This window comes from Mirounga angustirostris, unplaced genomic scaffold (assembly GCF_029215605.1).
Source record: "Mirounga angustirostris isolate CCGP_5_RB_7025 unplaced genomic scaffold, mMirAng1.0.hap1 SCAF_5, whole genome shotgun sequence".
Lineage (NCBI taxonomy): Eukaryota > Metazoa > Chordata > Mammalia > Carnivora > Phocidae > Mirounga > Mirounga angustirostris.
In genome coordinates, this window is record NW_026991713.1 from 83667433 (window position 1) to 83688513 (window position 21081).

The 21081-nt window shown below is 37.1% G+C and overlaps 1 protein-coding gene across 1 annotated transcript; it reads right to left on the minus strand.

The window, feature by feature from the left end:
* Positions 1–660: 660 nt before the first annotated feature.
* CMAS (cytidine monophosphate N-acetylneuraminic acid synthetase) lies at positions 661–20871 on the minus strand. The gene is made up of 8 exons (XM_045873763.3): positions 20511–20871; positions 13398–13540; positions 13099–13254; positions 7958–8091; positions 5603–5697; positions 5069–5240; positions 4135–4288; positions 661–1259 (listed from the first exon to the last, which is right to left on the minus strand). The coding sequence occupies exons 1-8, from the start codon at positions 20768–20770 to the stop codon at positions 1069–1071; spliced, it is 1305 nt and encodes a 434-aa protein (XP_045729719.1). The 5' UTR covers positions 20771–20871; the 3' UTR covers positions 661–1068.
* Between the last annotated feature and the right edge of the window lie 210 nt (positions 20872–21081).

Below are 21081 nucleotides of genomic sequence, written 5' to 3' on the forward strand. Positions count from 1 at the left end.
ATAAAATTACCATGACCTCAGAGGTAACTGCAAATGATTTACTCCAAACCAATGTACAATCTTTGCAACATATGAATTTCTTTGGAGATCTGTATTTGTATGGAGTGGCCACTGTTTGTACACATACCTAAAGTACAAGCAGATGCCTTCTGCCAGGTACTTAGTGGCTTGTTTCTCATGCTGACTATATGGTCAGCATTTAAAGGAAATCAGGAATCTTTGGTAAATCCCTGCTATAGCAACAAGACAGTTTTCATTGGGCGCCTGGGTGGCTCAGTTGGTTAGGCGATTGCCTTCGGCTCAGGTCATGATCCCAGGGTTCTGGGATCGAGCCCCACATCAGGCTCCCCGCTCCGTGTGGAGCCTGCTTCTCCCTCTCCCTCTGCCTGCTGCTCCGCCTGCTTGTATTCTCTCTCTCTGTCAAATAAATAAATAAAATCTTAAAAAAAAAAAAAAATTCTGGGTGCCTGGGTGGCTCAGTTGGTTAAGCGACTGCCTTCGGCTCAGGTCATGATCCTGGAGTCCCGGGATCAAGTCCCGCATCAGGCTCCCTGCTCGGCGGGGAGTCTGCCTCTCCCTCTGACCTTACCCCCTCTTGGGCTCTCTCTCTCACATAAATAAATAAAATCTTAAAAAAAAAAAAAGACAGTTTTCATCAAGTTTGTGAAATGTAATTTTATTAATTAATAGAAGGGCATGTCTTACCAGACACAATGTCCCCAAATAAATAAAATCTCAGCATCATTAAAAGCACACAAACACACAGTTTAACAGGGTACAATACAAAGTCAATTTAGATGATGTTCTTACTTGCATTTACTAAAAATCTGAGAAAGACTGTATTAATCTCTAAATAATTATCTTGCATAAAGAGAAAAGTAGAGCACAATTATTTCGTAGAAGGTTTTGGGAGTGACAATTTGAGAAGACTTTGATTTAAAATATATTAAGATACATCACAGGTCAAATCACACTCTCTGTAACATTACAACATGGAATTGTACTTAATAAAAAATAAAGGTGGCTGAAGAAGGCTGTATACTTTCTTTCCTAACATTACACTAATTTCTATTTTTGGCATGAGTTAATAACCTTTTCCATTAGTAGGAAAATGTGCTCTGCAAACTCTCGGAGGGCACCACGGCCACCATTACATTTGCAAATATATCCAACAGCCTTCTGGGCGGTGGAGCAGGCATCAGCAGGCACGCCACTTAGGCCCACTTTCTTCAAGCACTCCTCGTCAGACACTTCATTTCCTAGCAAGTAAAAGAAACACTGCGTGAGTATTTAAGGACACGAAACATACTCAGTTCTAATAACGCAAACAGCAACCAGTAAGTAATTCTGGTAGCTTCAGCAAGAACTCAAGCACTGCATATAAGAATACCAAAGATGAGGTGGAACAAATATGTTAAAGTATTTACAAGTATAATTGAGGTCTAGGGTTTTCCTTAAGCAATTCAAAATCAATTCTTATCAGTTAAAGAAGGAGAAAGGATTATAATTTCTGATTGCCATGCGTATTAGATTTATGAGAAATTCTATCTATAAATTATGAATTATCTAAAATTTTTATTAAAAAAACATCCCAAGCACATGCAAGAACCCCAAGTTCATGTGGAATAATTATCAATGTTTTGGATCATTTATCAGTGTTTTTCTCTTTGCTCCACCCGTTAATTTTTTAGAGGGAGGGCTAGGAAGGAATTCCTAGACATCACGTTTTACCCCAAGACTCTTCAGCATCTACCTCTAACACATATCTATCTCTAGTAGATCAGTCTACTTTTTTAAAAAGTGAGACAGTATCATCAAACTAACAAAACCCACAATTCCTTAATATCATCTTGGGGCTCCTGGGTGGTTCGGTGGGTTAAGCGTCTGCCTTCGGCACAGGTCATGATCCCGGGGTCCTGGGATCAAGCCCCATGTCGGGCTCCCTACTCAGCTGGGAGTCTGCTTCTCCCTCTCCCGCTTGTGCTCTCTCACTCTTTCTCTCTCAAATAAATAAATAAAAAATCTTAAAAGAAATATCACCTAGTAACTTAGTATGTGCTCAAATATCCCACTGTCTCAAATTTTCTCTATAGTTGATCTGTTTGCTTCAGAAGCCAAAGTCCACATACTGCATTCTGTTGCTCTATATTTTAAGTACTTTTAATCTGTAACAGTTCTCTTTGATTTGTACATCACTTATTTGTTGAAGAATTACCATCACACTGACAAAACTACACCCTTTCTCCACCTGCCCTGCTCTCCCCCTGTTTTGTGTTGATAGGATGAATTTCAGAAGCACCTAGTACCTCAGATTCTCCATTCTGAGTATAATTATTATTATACCATAGACCAACTACTACTAATAAAGTGCTCATTAAAAAAAGAATTTGTTTTAATTCTGTTCCACATTTATCTAGTGAAAATTTTTAAATGATTAAATGTATTGAAATCTGAATTTTTTCACTGAAAGATGATGAAAATTCAAGTATTTAATTTGCATAATCTACCCCTGAAACTAAGCTGTATTTCGTAAAATTTACCTATATAAGTGTTGGTATTTTTAAGGAATACATTTTTTTTCTTTTTTTTTAAGATTTTATTTATTTGACAGAGAGAGTGAGAGAGCACAAACAGGGGAAGTGGGAGGGAGAAGCAGGCTCCCCGCTGAGCAGGGAGCCCAATGTGGGGCTTGATCCCAGGACCCTGGGATCATGACCTGAGCTGAAGGCAGATGCTTAACCATCTGAGCCACCCAGGTGCCCCAGGAAAACATTTTCATACATTTATGTGACCCATGCTAAATAGTGCTCTGATTTTAAATTAAAATTTGAAGTCTATTCTCTATTTTCTTGTTTTCTAGCCTCTGCTTTTTATAGTTTTTTTTTTTAATATTATGTAAGTAATGCATATTCTTGGTAGAAACATTTTTTTTAAAGTCAAGGCAAAAACCAAATCAATATCATCTTAATTACCACTATTTATGGATAATCACTGTATTTTGGCATATGCAATTACATAATTTTACCGATATAAGTGATACACACTATTATTACTACCTGCAGGCACTCTACCAGGTATTCTATATTATTTTCAATTTTCTTTCCAATAGTCTTATAAAGTTTGACTTGTGTTTATACTATAAATAGGAAAACCAAGCCTTGGAGAAGCTCACTGAGGGTCGCACAGATACTTAGTATACCTGGAATTTGTTCCACTAAAACTGTTTTCTCCTTACAAAAACTGGATCATTTTCTATCAAGGGCTCTGTAGTATTCTTCACTGAATCTTTGCATGCGGTTCAAAGGTTAGTCCTGAAGTCTTCAGATGACCTGCTCCCAAAGCATTTCTGTGCTGCTTCTTTGGAGGCCCATATTACCCTTGTAACTACTTATTTCATGCATGGCTTAGGTTATATGTATTTTAATAACTTGTCATTAATATCTAAAATGTACATATCAGACTGCAAGCTCTGGCAGCAGTAAGTCCCAGCAACCAACCCCAAGCCTGCACATAGCATATCTGCTAAATGCCAACGTGACAACCTTGTGACATCTGACCCTGTCGATACAGATTACAGCACTGGCTTTCATGGTTGCAGAGCATTCCATTTTGTGGATATTCTATGTTTGCAGGATATTTAAGTGGGCTCTTCTTTTTTTTTTTTCCTCCATTATTAGCACATTTGTCCAATTTCCTCCCTGGAGTTGGAACTTAAGAGTTAAAACTAGGGACATTTTAAGAAAGCAGACATCATCCAGAGTGTACTTCCTATATGTGGGGAATCTGCTAAGTACTTTACCCAGATTATCTCATTGCTTCCTCCAACAGACCTATGACACAGGCACTCTTGACATTTCCAGTTTACAGGGGAGGAAATGAAGGCTTACCTTACCCAAACTGGCCAGTCAGGTGTGGTCTGACTCAAAAGCATGTGTCAGGAATCATTCTACTAGGATACAACTGATAGGGACTATCAAACTAACCTCCAGAAATTTAGTGCCTTCCTCAGTAGTGTAGAGAGTTCCTATTTCTCTACAATTATGAAAATCTTGGGAATTTTCTTTTTTATTTCTCTATTTCTTAAAAAAAGAAATCCTGGTCTACTTTATGATGGCTGAATAATAAGATACCAACCAAGATACGCCACTTCTTTCCAGCACAGGCCCATTTCTTTTCTCCACTCATCCAGAACTGCTAGCTTGTCTGGTACGTTGACTTCCATTTTGCAATCCAGTTTTAAGGAAGAGAGTGTCTGCTTTGAACAGGCCCTTTCTGAAATTAACCTCACCTTAAAAAATAAAAAAAGAAAAGAAAGAAAGAAAGGGCAAATGAAAAAATAAATAAACAAGTATTTCCTAATAAAAATAAAATAACACCTGGTAAATAATATGAGTCACAAATGAGTGGCCTTCTGAAGGACCAATTAAGTAAAATCACAGGCAAAATGATGAATCTTTACAACATTTTCTAATAGTCCAATGAAGGTAAAAGACACTGTTTTCTACAGTGGGAAGGATCCTATCTGCAGGTTAAAAAATATACATTGTCTGATACTAACTTAAGATTCTCCTATAATTCGATTTATCCAGAGGAAAGCCTACAACCTATCTCTTGTGCTGCTTTGGAACATATACTTAAGATTTCTAGGGAATTATAAGAAATCATCTTAGCTTTCATTTTTGAAAATAAATTACTTTGAATTAAAATTTTCAATAAGAATAAGCTACATCTTAGGAATCCACAAGATTTTTTTTTTCTAAATGCTAATACCTATTTTTTATGAAATTTTTCTTGTTGAATGATCCTATGGGAATTGCTAGATAGTTCCTATTTAAAAATAATGTGTTTATACTTACTGAATAACCAAGAAATATTATGTGCTGATTGACAAATTCCTAATTTTATTCATCTAAGAATAAAAGTATGACAATTTTCTAGGCATGTGAAGGCTAAATTTCAGACATTTTAATAGAGAATACTAAAAATTTAAATCTCTTATTTCCCTCACATGTTCTTTGACCCTGAATCATCATCTTAAAAAACATCACTATATTCAGGGGGCACATACCTCAATACCACTTTTCTTTAATAAACTTATCCCAATAGCATCTTTTACATCATAAGATATTATTTCTTTTTGGTCTCCTGATATATAAATGTGGCCATTGGTGAGACATCCATCAATATTGCAAACCAAAAGTTTTATCTCCTTAAGCTTCTCTTTGCCAAAATAGCCATATCTAAAAGAAACCAAAATAGACCTCTGAGTACAAGTGCAATACTAATCACTCCCTCTCAAATGGCTAACACCAGTACACTTAATAACCATTCCCACTCAGTTATCCAAACATGACCCTTCACATTTACATCACATATACACCTCAGCTTCCAGTGCGAGACCTTTGAGTAGAGTGGTCTAACCAGGCTATGTATTTCTCAAGTTACTGAATAAGCCATCTATAGGCATATTTTATGTGTATGTCTTCCTCACATGAACAGACTAATTGCAAAGATCCTAAATGTTTGGAATATCAAAAATTAGTATCTAGAAAATGCCACATGTCAGGGTCCAGTGCAAAGGCTGTGCAAGTCTTCTCTTTACCTTAATACTCTTTGTTCTGCAATAGGCCAATCAATATCCACATCTATATCCACACTGTGCTCAGCTCGCATTTCGTAATATGCCATTTTTCCACCCTAAAAATGGTATAAATACCATGAGTACTGTTTTTAACATTAATTCATAATACCAAAATGTTTATTATAATACAGAACAATGAATTCATTTCTACAATACTGAGAAAAATAAATAACCCGGTAAAATGAGTGACATTCAACAATTTTTTGAGGGAAAAGCTTTTTGTTTCCTATATATTCAAACCATACACCATAATATTTTTCCAATTCTATCTACATAGTACAAGCTTCCCATTTTTCTTCAAGTAGATTTCTATTTGAAGACTGAAAAAAGCAGAAATACACATCGTCCAATATTTTGACAAGGAAATTTTCTAGAAATCCCCTAATTGTATCCCCTTTTTCTGATAGTCTCTCCCCTCATCATCCAAAGCAGTATAAAGATTTTCAGAACTTATGTTCCAATTTGCAACTAAGTGGCAAGATAGGGAAGGAAAAATAACTGTATTATCTATTGTACAGAACTGTCGGGGTGCCTGGGTGGCTCAGTTGTTAAGCGTCTGCCTTCGGCTCAGGTCATGATCCCGGGGTCCTGGGATCGAGCCCCACATCGAGCTCCCTGCTCTGCGGGAAGCCTGCTTCTCCCTCTCCCTCTCCCCCTGCTTGTGTTCCCTCTCTTGCTGTGTCTCTCTCTGTCAAATAAATAAATAAAGAAAATCTTGAAAAAAATAAAAGAATTGTTTTAGATCCCTGAACTACAGATGGGAGTGGACAATAATTGTCTGGATCACATGTGAGCAAAGGGAGGGATAAGTTCCTGATCCTGGGGTCTGGGGGCAAAGGGGGAGACCTTTCCTATGACTGTGATAATTTGAACGTCAAAATCAATTACTGGAAAATTTCATTTTTTAGAATTGTCAGTCTCTTCATAAATCTTATGATGAGATACTTCATTGTTCTCCACAATTTAGGAAAGCGTCAAATAACAGTCCCCTTAGCAAAGAGTTTGGAAAGGGCGCTATCTATGTGTGTCAAACCCGAATACTCGAACTTAACTAAACAGTCTACAGTTTGCCGATATACTGCCAGATGATTGTTAAAAATCCTTTTACCTCACAGCATGAGTCACATTAGAATTTTTACTATAGCGAGTAGAGGGTTTTTTTTAAATGCTGATTTTGAGTAACAATAAGGATCTGAATCCAAATCCCAACAGTACCACTTACTACCCTGAGCCAATTACTTCCTTTTTTCAAAGCAGCCATTCCCTCCTCTATAAAACTGGGCCAGGAATGTCTACTTTTTTTTTTTTTTAAAGCTTTATTGAGATATACTTCACATATTATAAAATTTACCCATTTAAAGTGCAATCCAGTGGCTTTTAGCATATTCACAGAGTTTTGTGACCATTACCACAATCCAATTTTAGAAAATTTTCACCAAAATAAACTCCATACCCAGTAGCAATCACTCCCCTCCCCTTGTCCGTAGGCAACCACTAACCACTTCCTGTCTTTATAGATCTCCCTATTTTGAATATTTCATTAAAATGGAACATGCCATAAATGGTCCTTTGTGACGGACTCTTTCACTTAGCACGATGTTTTCAAGGTTCCTCCATGTTGTAGCATGTATCACTACTAGGAATGTCTACTTTATTCCACTGCTATGCAGATGACATGGTATAACCTATGTAAAAGTGTTTTGTACAGTCCTTGGTACATAGTAAGGGCTGAATAAATAACTGCTATTAACTAAAAGGAACAAGTAGTTTATGATGTAACCATGTAGGCTCTAAAGATGTGAGAGACATCCAACCCCCTTATTTTAAAATGAGAGCAATGAGATTCAGAACAGATAAAATGTATATTCAAAGCCACATAGTTAGAGATAGAGAACTATATCCTGGCTTTCCTGACACCCAGCTTGGTGATCTTCCACATCCACGATGTTTTTTTGTCTCTTTTTAAAAGCAATCGATTTTTATTCAACTGTACAACCACAACCTGACAGTAACAAACCATAGTTTAAAAACAGAATTTGGAATGGAATAAAATGAAAATCAGGACATGTATACAACATTCAATATCTGATTCATTTCCTAGTTGTAGCAGAATTTCTTGCTTACTCACTGAATGGATTCCAAAGATTAGTTTATTGTAAGCCTACAGGATAAGTGCCTCAGATGATAAATCTTATCAGTTACTGCCTTTCTTCTAGAAACTGATACTTTCCTTTATGAACTATACCATGTCTTCCTTAGAACTGAGCTATACATATAAAAAGGTTTAAAAGATTTTTGCAAAATGAAGGCACAAACCTGTAAATAACCCATCTCTATCAAATGTCTTTTAGCAAAATAAAATGAGCCATTTTCATATAATTCTCCATCCCAGTCTTGTCGACGAGGTCGTTTAGCTGGATTCAAATTCAGAGGCTCAGTCACTTCACGAACTAAAAGCAAAAAGCTATAGTAAGTCTATGTTGCTTTGAATACTGAGTATTCATTTAGTAATTTTCAAAAATAAATAAACTGAAACTGTAAAATATTTTTCTATCTCAATAAATAAATGGATTTTTAAAGGAACAAAATCTCTAATGATGCTGATTTATTTTTAATATTTATTAATTGTTTAATAATTATTATCTAATCATAGAAAAATAAAGTATTTTACAGAGGAATTCTGAATAATTGAAGTTTTAAGGCATTTTTAAAAATACAAGGTTCTGGAAGGACATCAAGGCAACCTTAAGGCAGCTTCAAAAGGACTGACCTTGTCATAAAATACCCTTATTTGAATATTTTAATATATTTCTCATTATTTGCTACTATAGAAATACAATGTATGTGTTTATACAATGTGGTTGAGAAATTACTTTCATAGAATTATTACAGAAAACTGAAGATTTCCTCATTAAATTATTGAGACTTTTATATTGATAAAAATGTTTGTATATTACATATTCTTACCAATAATTTAAAAATATACTAAGCATAATAATAAATAATATTTACTTATTACTATTCTTGGTAATGAAGGCTCAGCAACATCAATGTTAGTGATTATAACATGATGTAACAAACGAAGCCCTCAGTACTGGTAAATAGGGATCCTCTTGCCTTTTCACTGTTTTTTTCCCAAAACTGTGTTTATGGATGTGTATTGACATGCATGCATGATTCTGTGTGTGTATATGTGTGTGTGTTTAAAGTTGGTGATTGTTCAGAATCTTTTTGATTCTACTTTTAGCTGTCACTTACGTGAGTAATGGCTTCTAGAAATAACTTCTATTTACTTCCCTAACTAAACCATCCTCTTTTCAGTCCTAGTCCACCAGTGTTTGATATAATCCAGGAAAAATACTCAGCAAATGTACATTGAATAGCTACATATGGTATAGTTTTACAGGCATGGGATACATAGCAGTGAATACGACTCTACTTTCGTGTAGTGTGCAATCTAGTGGTGGAGATAGGCAATAAACAAACTCATTCAAGTGGTACTTTGAAGGAAGAAAAGGAATGAGAGGGGCAAGTCTTTCCTAAGTGAACAAGGATCAGTGGCCGCTTCTCTCTGGGGATATTTGCTGCATCTGAGGAAGAAGGGAAAGAAGGATCAAACCTGGCATAAGCAGAGGGACTCTGCTGGGGTAAAGAGAAACCAGCAGAGTTTGTAATGGCCCTGTGGACTAGAATCACAGACTGGCTTCTATAAGAGCCCAAACACAGAGCTAGTGCTTGCCACCCAATTATTCCCCTGCAGGACGTTTGCTGGGTGTGCTGTGGCACAAGAAGCTAGGGATGGGCTGGAAGGCAGGGAGAGATCATTATAGTTTTCTGGTGCTTAAATCCCAAAGTCCTGTTAGCCTGGGGTTATCAGCAATACATACAAGATCCATCTCCTGGCAAGACACCTGCACTAAGAGGTAAAGTGAAACTAAAGCTCAAACCCAGCACAACTCCTAACTGGATCAAAGTGACTGGCTCCATATCCTATGTTTCTGAGAGAAGAAGGAGTATGACCTCCCTGGAGGAAAAGAATATATACAGACCCTTGAACAATGCAGGGGCTGGGGTGCCAACCCCCCACATGGTCAAAAATCTACATATAACTTTTGATTCCCCCAAAGCTTAACTACAAAGAGCTTACTGTTGACCAGAAGCCTTACCAATAACATAGTCAATTAACACATATTTTGTATATTACATGTATTGTGTTGTTGCAATAAAATAAGCTAGAGAAAAGAAAGTGCTGTTAAGAAAATCATAAGGATGATTTCTGTTAGGTGCTCTGACATTTGTTGAATAATAGGGCAGCTGGCTTAGTTGTCTCTAACAAATGTGTGATTTAAAGGAGACAGTAAGGAAGATGCAATGAAATACATTTACGGTACTGTGCTGTATTTATTGAAAAACACTGTGTATGAGTGGACCCATGCAGCTCAAACCCGTGTTGTTCAAGGGTCAACTGTACTCCAATCTCTGTCAGGAATGTGACAAAATACGAGTCATTATGAAGAAGCAGAAATACATTACCCATAACTAGAGAAAAACAGTTGTAGAAACAGAACTATAAATGACCCAGATGTCAGAACCCGCAATCGAGGATTTTCAAATAACTATCATAAATATATTAAAGATATTATAGGAAAAGATTTAAAAAGATGGAGAATTTCAACAGAGAACAGAATCTCTAAAAAATAGCTACAATACACATTCCAGAATGGAAAACACATATATCTGAAATAATTCACTGGACAGCATTTATAGTGCACTGGACAAGTCAGAAGAAATGATCAATGAACTCAAATGTGTCAACAGAAATTACTCAACATGAAGCACAGAGAAAAATCAACAAACAATACAGAACAGACTGTGAGAGACATGTGGACTCCATAAAATTGTTTAAGATACACTTAAATCTGAGTCCCAGAAAGAGAGGAGAGAGAAAATGTGGCAGAAGAAATATTTGGAGATAATGGCACAGATTTTTTGCAAACTAATGACAGATATCAACCTAGAGATATGAGAAGTTCAGAGAATTCTAAATAGGATAAACACAAAAAACCCCACAGCAATACAAATTGGAGTCAACTATGAAAAATTAAGATAAAGGGAAAAATCTTAAAAGCAGCCTGAGGGAAAAAAGGCATTATATTTAGAGAAACAATGATCAGAATAATAAGCTGATTTCTTTTAAGAAACAATGGATGGCAGAAAATAATGAAATGACATGTTAATGATGGATCTTCAAAAGAGTAACATCTTAAAGATGCAATCTTAAAATGCTGAAAGAAAGAAAAGGCAAACCAAAATTTTATATTCAATGAAAATGCCCTTTAAAAATAAGGGTGAATTATAGACATTTTTAGATGGACAATAGCTGAGAGGAGCTGTTACTAATAGATGTACGCTGTAAGACAGAAGCACATGTAAGTGGTAAGAAATGAAGACTAACAAAAAAAGGTAAACATGCAGGTGAAGATAAATGACTATTTTAAAATAACTTAAAGTACCATTAACTGTTTAAAATAAATAGAACAACAATGTATCTTGGATCATAATATATACAGAAATAGATTACGTGACAATAACAGTACAAAAGGCAGGGGCTAAATAGAAATTTACTATTGTTAGCTTCTTAATTATTTGTGAAAATACAAATTCAGGTAGACTATAACAAACTAAGGTGCAAAGTGTAATCTCTAGAGCAGTGCTGTCGAATAGAAATACAATGTGAGCCGCATATATAATTTTAAATTTTCTAATGGCTACAGTTTTAAAAAAGTAAAAGGAAGTGAAATTAATTGTAATAATAGATTTTATTTAGCCCTATGTATCTAAAATGTTTTTTTAACATGTAATAAATGTAAGAATTATTAATGAGATATTGCATATACTTCTTTCATACTAATCTTAGAAATCCAATATGTATTTTACACTTAATGCATATCTCAATTTGGACTAACTACATTTCGAGTGCTAACAGTGCTAGAGGCTACTATATTAGATGGTAAGGTTCTAGTGTGGCAACAAAAAAATACAAAAAGTTATACAATATAAAATGGAATAATTTTTCAAGTACTGATTAATCCAGTAGCACTTTTAGTGATTTTATAAACAGGGACGTAAGAATAGACTCACAAGAAATACCACTCTGGGTTAGAGCCATTGTTCATCAATAGCATTTTGTTTCATAGTGGTTCTAAGAAAATATACGACAAGACAAAGCTCTTGTCTCTTAACGTTCACTTCTCGATATTAAAAGATATTTACTCAAACATTTCTAATTTTCTTAAAATTCCTTATGGATCTAATTTTTATGGCTTTGTCATCTATTTAACATATTTTTTGAGCTTCTTGAACTTTAATCATATAGTCAATATTCAGTTTAACACTGGGCTTCCTTGATTTGCTTCAAAAATTTGTTTTTTAAGCTTTAATAGAGCCTTCCTAGAAACTATTTCCTCAGAAATCAGAATTTCTGAGACTTGGTAATTAAGTTCAAAGTTAAAATACATAGCTTAACACAGAACCTGGCAGAGAGAAGACAATAAATATTGACTGAATGAAATCAATCTGTAAGTGTATTTACTGATATATTTCATTGGTTTGTGTAACATTCATATTTTGAGATTGAAGAATCTTATTTTCAGCCCTTCTTTATCCTCTTACTTGCTCTTTTTTGCGCTGTCTCCAGTTTCATTGCATCTTCCTTACTGTCTCCTTTAAATCACACATTTGTTAGAGACAACTAAGCCAGCTGCCCTATTATTCAACAAATGTCAGAGCACCTAACAGAAATCAAACTGCCTTTCCTTACGTATGTTACAACATTTACCTATTTGTTGGTCATCCTAATCTTTTTTTTAATTTTATTTTATCACGTTATGTTAGTCACCATACAGTACATCATTAGTTTTTGATGTAGTGTTCCATGATTCATTGTTTGCATATAACACCCAGTGCTCCATTCAACACGGGTCATCCTATTCTTTATTCAATATTTTACTAGTTTAGCTAGCTAGAAATCAGGCTCCTGCTAAATACTGTGGAAGTCTTCTTACATCAGAGTTACATATTTTGGGAAGCAATTCCACAATTCATCCTTGAGGTCCTCCAGAACTTTTTGGTAGACTTCTATCCCCATGATCCTAATATGATTTATATGGAGTTTACCAAGCAAGTCTGGAACAAACATAAAATATTTCACATCTAGAAAAATGACATGCCTGCCTCAGAAGGCAAATAGAATGTTAAAATGTCCATCTGTAAAAAATAAAGCAGGGAATTTGGTGTGTCCTGTCTAAATAATCACAAGACTTAGAACTGATTTTAATGTCATTACCTACTACAGTTAATAATCACGTGTTGCTCCCTTCATTCTTAAAGAATATTTACATATGAAAAAGCTGATTCTCCATAAAAGCTAAAATCAAGACTGATATATAACAGATTACCTCCTTTCTGAATTTCACTCCATCGAAACTGATGGCGTCGCACAACAGAGAAAACAGAATCATATCCTTCCTCTCGAATCATTTCTGCAACTTTTTGAAGGTCAGTTGGATGTAAACATGGAGAAGTTGCTTGAATATTTCCTACAATGTCAACCTCTTAAAAAAACAAAACAAATGAAAAGGACATCAAAGTTCTTTGCAAGGAATACAAAGATCTTAAATTCAGATGTGAAAACAAGTCTTATGAAATAATAAGTTGGAAATTACATAAAATTTTGAATAAACTATCAAATGCATACCATTGTGATAATTAAGAAATTCTATGATGGCATCTAGTGAGGTAGAGCTGTCTTTTGAAACTTCAGAACTTCTTCGATGAACTTGGGCACCAAATTGTTTGGCCACATTCTCAATTTCATCATGGTCTGTTGAAACCCATACACTGTACAGATATTAAGAAATAAATATAACAAGCCAAATCATTCAAAGAAACCAGTAAAGATAAAAAGGAGCTCTGCAACCCCAAAATACAACTTACTGATGTTAGGATAGTTTTTATACCATCAAAAAAAATTACAGATCTAATGTAATATAAAATTTAAAGAATTGTATTTGTATATAAACTATACTGTGTCTGAATAAAAATACAGCACCAGATATAGTATTTGTTTACATATAAAAATACTTGTATTTGTATTGTCTTATGTCTTACATTATTTATATAATATTATTTATGTAGCCCTAGATATAGTTTTATAAAATTAGAAAAAATGACACTTGGTATTTTTAAGGCTACTGGCATATTAAGTAAAATAGTAGTGCTAGAAGTTCAAATCTAAAGGATATAAAGAAGATCCTGCTTCTTATTCCCCGTTCAAATCCAAATTACTGTGTGAAGAATTTTAATATACTTGCTAAGAAAAAAATGGATTTGTATTAGTCAGATCATGAAGCTGACAGAATTTCAAGCTTAGAAGCGACGAAATGCCTAGATCTGGATTCAAAATAAGCAGATAATCCAACTCTCTTGTTTGCCAATAATGGGTATATTATAAATATATGAACACAGAATTGATGGAGGTATAGCCATTGACAACAATTACAGACATGGAGAACATGACTTGATGGACTCTGGGAAGTTTAACTTGACTGCACCTTTCACCACATCTTACATGGTTCACCATTTAGACTTTCTAAGATGATGACTATGAGTAAAATGCTACTTTGGGGAAGTGTACTAGTCTCTATTGAAGTTAGGTTTCCTGGACCTTTACAAGTTCCCCTTGCTAGAAACAAAAGATGTGACTATTCCTCTAGCCACAATGTTTTATTAGTGATATTACACAAAGACAGTTTAATGACTTACACTCTTTGGCATATGCATTTTTTTTTTTTATCGTCTTCATTCAACATCTACTGGGGGTAAGAGGAACTGCATGTTTCAGATGTCTATGCTCAGTTGCCAAGAGTGAAAAGAACATGAGAAACTAAAGAAATATATATTTTTTTGGAGACAGAAGTTTACTGAATACCAAAACAATTTCTAATATCTCCAGATTTTACTTATTAATTTCCGTTCTTCCCTTTAATATTTGCAGAAGGAGGATTTAAATCTAGTCAGTAATCCCCCTAAATTTTTTTTTTTTTTTTTTTTTAAAGCTTAGTAAACAAGATGAGCCATTGGCTAGGGCTCAGATGTCTCACATTTACCGTCACTCTGGGCAAGGCAGAACACAGAAGCCCCTATTTTCCCCCATCTTGAAATCTGAACTATTTGGGGGCAGATTTTCTACTGGAGAAATGTCATAGTCAAAGGTACACAACAAAATGAAGTACCAATGAAAACCTAGTTTTAAAAATGAGAAGGTGAAGGCAGGATGGTAAGATGGTAAATACAGTAAAAATTGAACTGTAAAAGCAAAAGAAAAGGTCTTTTGACATCTAATTTATGTCACTAATTGAAATAAATTACTGATGTCGTTTACTTTATTATCCTGATTTTCTATAATGAAAATTCAATACCACAGGATTCGGTGATATATTTGAAATGCTTAAAAGGTAGATAAAAAATAACAGAGCTTTTGGAAGAGGTTTGCTTTTCTTCTTTCCTCCCTTTTATCATTCATTCATTTCTTCATTCATGAAATGTTTACTGAGTGCCTATTATGTTTCAGGTCCTACTTTGGACACTGGAGATATGCAGTCCATTTTCTTGAGAAACTTTCAGTTCTTAGCCTTTTGGTAGAGACAGAGGTCAACATAGTACTATAATACTCTAAACCATCAAGGAAAGAGAGGTAAGGAAGCAATGCCTAACTTCTCTACAATGCTTTATTTTTACAAAGTATTTTTATAGTGCCTGCTACATAACATGCTCAATCTATATGTGTTAATAAACGAAACGTTAAATGGTTAACAGCATGGGATCTGAAGGAATGGGTTCAAATCCTAGCTCCATCACATGTTAGCTATATATGACCTTAGGCAAGATCCATCATCTCCCTAGGCCTCAATTTTTAGTAAAGTGCATGTGATTAAAAAAAAAAATACAGGTGATAATAATAGTAATTACCTCATACCATTGTTATAAGGATTAAATACAAACCACAACACACAATAAACATTTAATACATGTTAGCGATTCAAAATAATAAAATAGGAATGGTAATAAAGGAACACATACATGGTCTCATTTAATCCTCACAGACTCTGTTGGAAGGAAAACTGCTGCTTTCAGAACTTCAAAGGTCCAAATGTCTAATTTATATGTATGAAAATAGCATCCCATATGTAGACTTAAAATACAATGAACATCATTTATTAAAGGGGTTATGTAAGCAGATGGTTTCCTTTGGCTTAGAGGAATGAGAAGAGGGCGGGCAAAAAGAAAGAATGAGCAAGTGAATAAACAGGCCTAATAAAATGTAAAATCAAGTACAGAGTAAATGTCAAAGCCTAACGCTAATGGCTTTAGCCTCAAATGAAGTCATATTCCATCTAACAGGACGAACAAGAATATCAACCCTGATGCCTGTGAATATTATTTCAAATCATAAAGTGCCATTTTAAGGATAACACAGCATAGGCTTATCATTAATCACAAATCCACACCCTACAAATGAAACTGAAGTTCGTGGTTTTTTTTTTTTTCTCCACAAGTGTGTTAGGCAACATTTACAAAATCAATTTGTCCTGAGGTTTACTAACAGCACTGAACCACCTTTGCAATCAAGCTCTTACAAACTCACCTCTAACAATAACTTTTTACTAAATGAAAAAAATTGTCTTAGCATTTTTCTCAACTGCTAACTATCCAAAGTAGTATGCAAAGTTAGCAACCTTGGAAGTATTGTTAGCTTTGACTCTGAGCAGGCCAGAAAAATTGGTCTCAACGAATAAATCATGTTTTGAACAAAATAATCTCCAAAGCATCTTCTAGCCCTGAAACACACAATCGGGCAGCGCAATTTTCTTCAATTCCTTCGTAGGGTAAATATTTATCAGAGAAAGAAAGTAGGAAGATGAGGGGCAGCAAAGTTGCTCCAAACATGGACTGTAGCTTCAGCATAAATCAATTAAATCCAAATCAACACATTTTAATTCAGGTTCCAATACATTAAGCATACCAAGATAAGTAAGAGTACCTGCTCACAAGAACCTCTTCAACCCAGTAGAGCAAGGGTCATCCCAGGCTATATCTGGCTCACAGCCTGCCTGTTTTCATAAATAAACTTTTAATGGAATACAGCTATGCTCATTCACTTATGTATTGTTATGGCTACTTTCACAACATACAACAGAGCTAAGCAACAGAGACCATTTGGCTTGCAAAGTCTAAAATATCTAGTATTTGGCCCTTTACAGAAAAGTTGGTGGACCCCGGAAATAGAGAGTAAAGACACAATTCCATTAACTCTTCAAGGTCAAAGCATGTTAGCATTAGGAAGAATTCTGCAGATAATTACAACTTTCCCATTTTACAAGTAAGGAAACTGTGGCCCATGGAAGAGATGAAGATTGTAAAAAACCTTCAATATGAGGGGAGAATGTCAAGGAGAGATCACATGCTATATGGCAGACACACTCTAAGGGCTGTATATATACTACCTCACTTAATCTCCTCAGCAAGCCTATGAGGTGGATATTTAAGTCCATTCTGCAGATGAGGAAACTGAGGCACAGATGTTAAGTGATTTACCCAAAGTTGCAGTTAACATGTGGTGAAGCTAGAAATTCAGATCCACAGTTTGACTCCAGGGTCTGTGACCTTACCTCGCTACACAGTGCATGCACTAAAAGAAGGTCTGAACACTGCTGCTCTGTGCGGAAAACAAAGGCACAGTTACTTGTCACAGAGGGGATCAGCAAAAACTTCACCGAGGAAGTGGTGCTAGTCCCTTTTATTACCTTTTTAGTCGAACTTTCCAGATCCTTAGAAAGGATGCCACATAGCAAACAGCTATGCAAACTAAACAGAGGAAAATCACTTCATTACACAATATTCTAAGTTTGAGAAGGCAGAGTCAGACCGATTATGCTCATTTTGCTGGTAAGGAAAATACTGGTTTTATTTCTTCCAATTACTATTATTAGTATAGGAACAGATACCATAGATGGCTTGAAGTATAAAATATCATTCCAACTGTCAAGATGCTTATACTCTAGTCTAGATGTATTAAATAAAACTGGTACAGAAAACGTTCTCAGGAATCATTTATTCGTTCATGGATTTTGTACAAATGCATTTTAATAAATGGAAGCAGGAAAATCACTGCTTAATATATAACATATATTTTCCAATCATTTCGTAGCAAAATCTCCTATGTCTGCAATAAGGCTATTTGTTGGGTTTTGACTCTCAGCATCAACTCCCATTTGGTAATCATATTCCAATTTTTCTCTTGATGGAACTGTCACATGGTGCTTCAGGGGGTGGTCCATCACCAGCTCCAAGAGCAGAAGAGGCAGCTAAACTGTACCAATACAAGCACTGGGGACCCAAAGAGACTCTTTTGGTTACACTTAAACCTGGAAGGAGTAAAATAAAGGGGTAAACCAAGCTGGATACTAAAGCAGAAAGAGCAGCTTTGATTTGTTAACTATGGCAGTAGGCTGAACTCAAATTCCCCAAAACAAAGGCTGGAGACTTCTTAAAGGCTAGAGTATGTTAAAGGAAAAGGTACCGAGAGGGTGATAGAGAGGGTTAGTCCATGTGACTAGGCCGTCTGGGTTTGTTAACTGGTGCTTATCCGGAGGAGAAACACACTTCTAACTTTATGATGGGTGGCAAGGTGCAAGTTGAAGCAAGGTGCCCATCGAATTTAGGCCTTTAATTCTCCCACAGGGACTGGGAAGGAATGAGAGTTATCTACTAGGATGTTTGCATTTCAAAGAGACAGTTTTGGGTGGTATATTTACATTCCAAGGGATGGAGAAGGGGTTCATAATTACAAGCTTTCAAAAATAGTTGTTCTGAGAGGGGGTTTAGAGGCGATCTGCATGTCACCAGGTGGTCCCTAAAACAAACACTAAATTCTCCTGGCAGCACTGACCTTTCTCAGCCATTTTAAGGGGGGCTAGGATCATCCTAGAAGCATGGCCTTACGCTGCTGGAAACCATACTAGAGTTTGGACAAGTCGTTATGTGCTGAGAGTTTTGCAGTTCTCAGCACAATCACCTGACACCATAAAGGGAAAGCCTATCTAGAAGAACCAAGAAATGGAGGATTCTGGTGACAGAGGGCACCATTCCCTTACCCTGCTTTATTTTTCTTGAAAATATTTATCACCACCAAATAGAGTATACACTGTTTGTATATTGCCAGTCCCTAGCTCCATGAGACTAGGGACTGACTTGCTACTGCTATCACCTCTGGTTAAGGACACAGTACAGTGCCAGTCACATAGTAGATGGTCAGTAAATATTTGCTGAATGAATGAATCATTTTAGCCTCTGAATCTCATTGTATCTGAACAAGCCTTACCCTTCTCTGTTAAGCCAGGCTGAAAGGGATTTCCTGACATGCAACCAAAGAGTTGTAAATGAGTTTTGTTCTTAATTTACTGTGAAAGTGATTTTTGATCTCTACTTCATTTCACAAAAATGGCATATCACTGCTGCCTGGATGCACCTTCTTCCAGTCTTCCCCCCCCCCGCAGTGTGCACTCTTTGTAAAGGTGAAAAAATGTCCAGAAGTTTGTAAGCCCCAAAAGGACAAGAACCATGTCATTTCATCTTGATGTTTCCTTGGATGTGTATGGCAGAAATTAGGGCCAGTAAATGTTTACTGAACTGAACCAAAGTCCCAAGGCTTTCCCTATCTCTCCTTTGCACACTTCCTATTACATTGCTACATTAGTGTTATCTTCTGGGTGCCCACCCCTATTTAACTCGCTCCACCCAGGGCTTCCTTTGGATTAAAACCTTAAGAAAATTAGTAAATTCGTACTTTTGGAGTGTCTTTCTTTAAACAAGACTAGTTAAATGAAAATCATAAACCCATATATTAATGTGGGCAATTAATATGCTCCAAAACAATCATCTCTTTAAGACCCAAACATCAAAAAGTTAAAATAATTTACTTTCCACAGTAACAAATTCAAGCATAATTAGGGTGAAGTTACTATGTGTAAACTCATTCCCGGCACTAAATTCTCTCTCTCTTCTTTAATGAATGACATCAGCTTGTCACCCCTGCCCAAAATGGCATATGGCAATGTCTCTGAATGATGCACAATTAAAACTGTCTTTAGGGCAGACGAGGTTCCAAAGATACAATAAAACCATTTATAAGCATATCATAAAACAGCCTGCTGTACGTTTCCTCACTATCTCTTAACCTATGTACAAAGGTAGGTAGTTTTCTAGATTGTGCTGACTCACAGGCAGATAGCTTGGAGTATTTTTCAAAGGTCAGAAAGGGATCTCCAAGCTGAGCTTGAAACTAGAAAGCCTTGACACCTCACTCCATTCATGAACCTGATGCCTCCCCTAATCGATCGGCACCAAGTGGTTATCACAGGCTAAGCAACAGGGGAGCCCTAATTGGCCTCTGTCTGCAAGAGTTCACATATTGCCACAGACATTTCACAGGGGGTGGCCTCCTTTACTTTATCCTGTGAGGTCAACCCGGGCGGCAGAGACGGCTGAGAAGGGGGACATCTCCCCTTTTACGGATGGCATTCTCAAGGGCAGGGACAGGAACTGTCCCAGGTCAAGGCTATTAACAGCTACGGAACAAGGAAGAAGCTGAAGCACTTCCTCCCCGCGCTCTCAGCCGGGGCCCAGACACCCCGGATCTTGCACACCCCTCCCAAGAGCAATTGCCCTGGAAGCCCCAGCCCTTCCAGCAGCCCGGCTCCCGGTTCCGACCCCCACCCAGGCCGCACCGCCCACTCTCGCACATGCGCACCTCTGGAAGACCCCCGAGTCCAGGGCCGCACGCAGGACCCAGCCAATAAGCGGGACCCCCGCCAGGTGCTTAATGTTCTTCAGGGGGATGCCCTTGCTGCCGCCCCGGGCCAGAATTAGCGCCGCCAGGTGCGGGGGCTTCTCCACGCCTCGGCCCTGGCCTCCGCGGGAGTTGCGCTGCAGCTTCGGCGGTCGGCCCCGGGAGGGCCGCCCCCGCGGGTTGGAGACGGAGGTGGCGGCCCCCTTCTCCACCGAGTCCATCTTCCTCCCACGCCTTCTCCCCAGCTTCTCCACATCCGGGAGCTCTTCTCTCGCCACCTCAGCTCGGCGCCGCCCGATCTCCCCGCCCGACCACTCGCGGGGGTGGCTGTTCCTGGCCCTGGCTCCGCCTCCTCTACGGCCCGCCCCTCAACGAGGCACGCCGGGAAGTGTAGTCCGCGGCCCTCTCGCCTGGGTCCAGTAGGCCAAGTAGGCTCTGGCAGAGCGACCCCAAACCCACGTGAGAGTCCAGGGTTAACTGGAAAGAAGTGCAGCTTCTGGGGGGAGGGGGTTGATATTATACGGAGATTTCT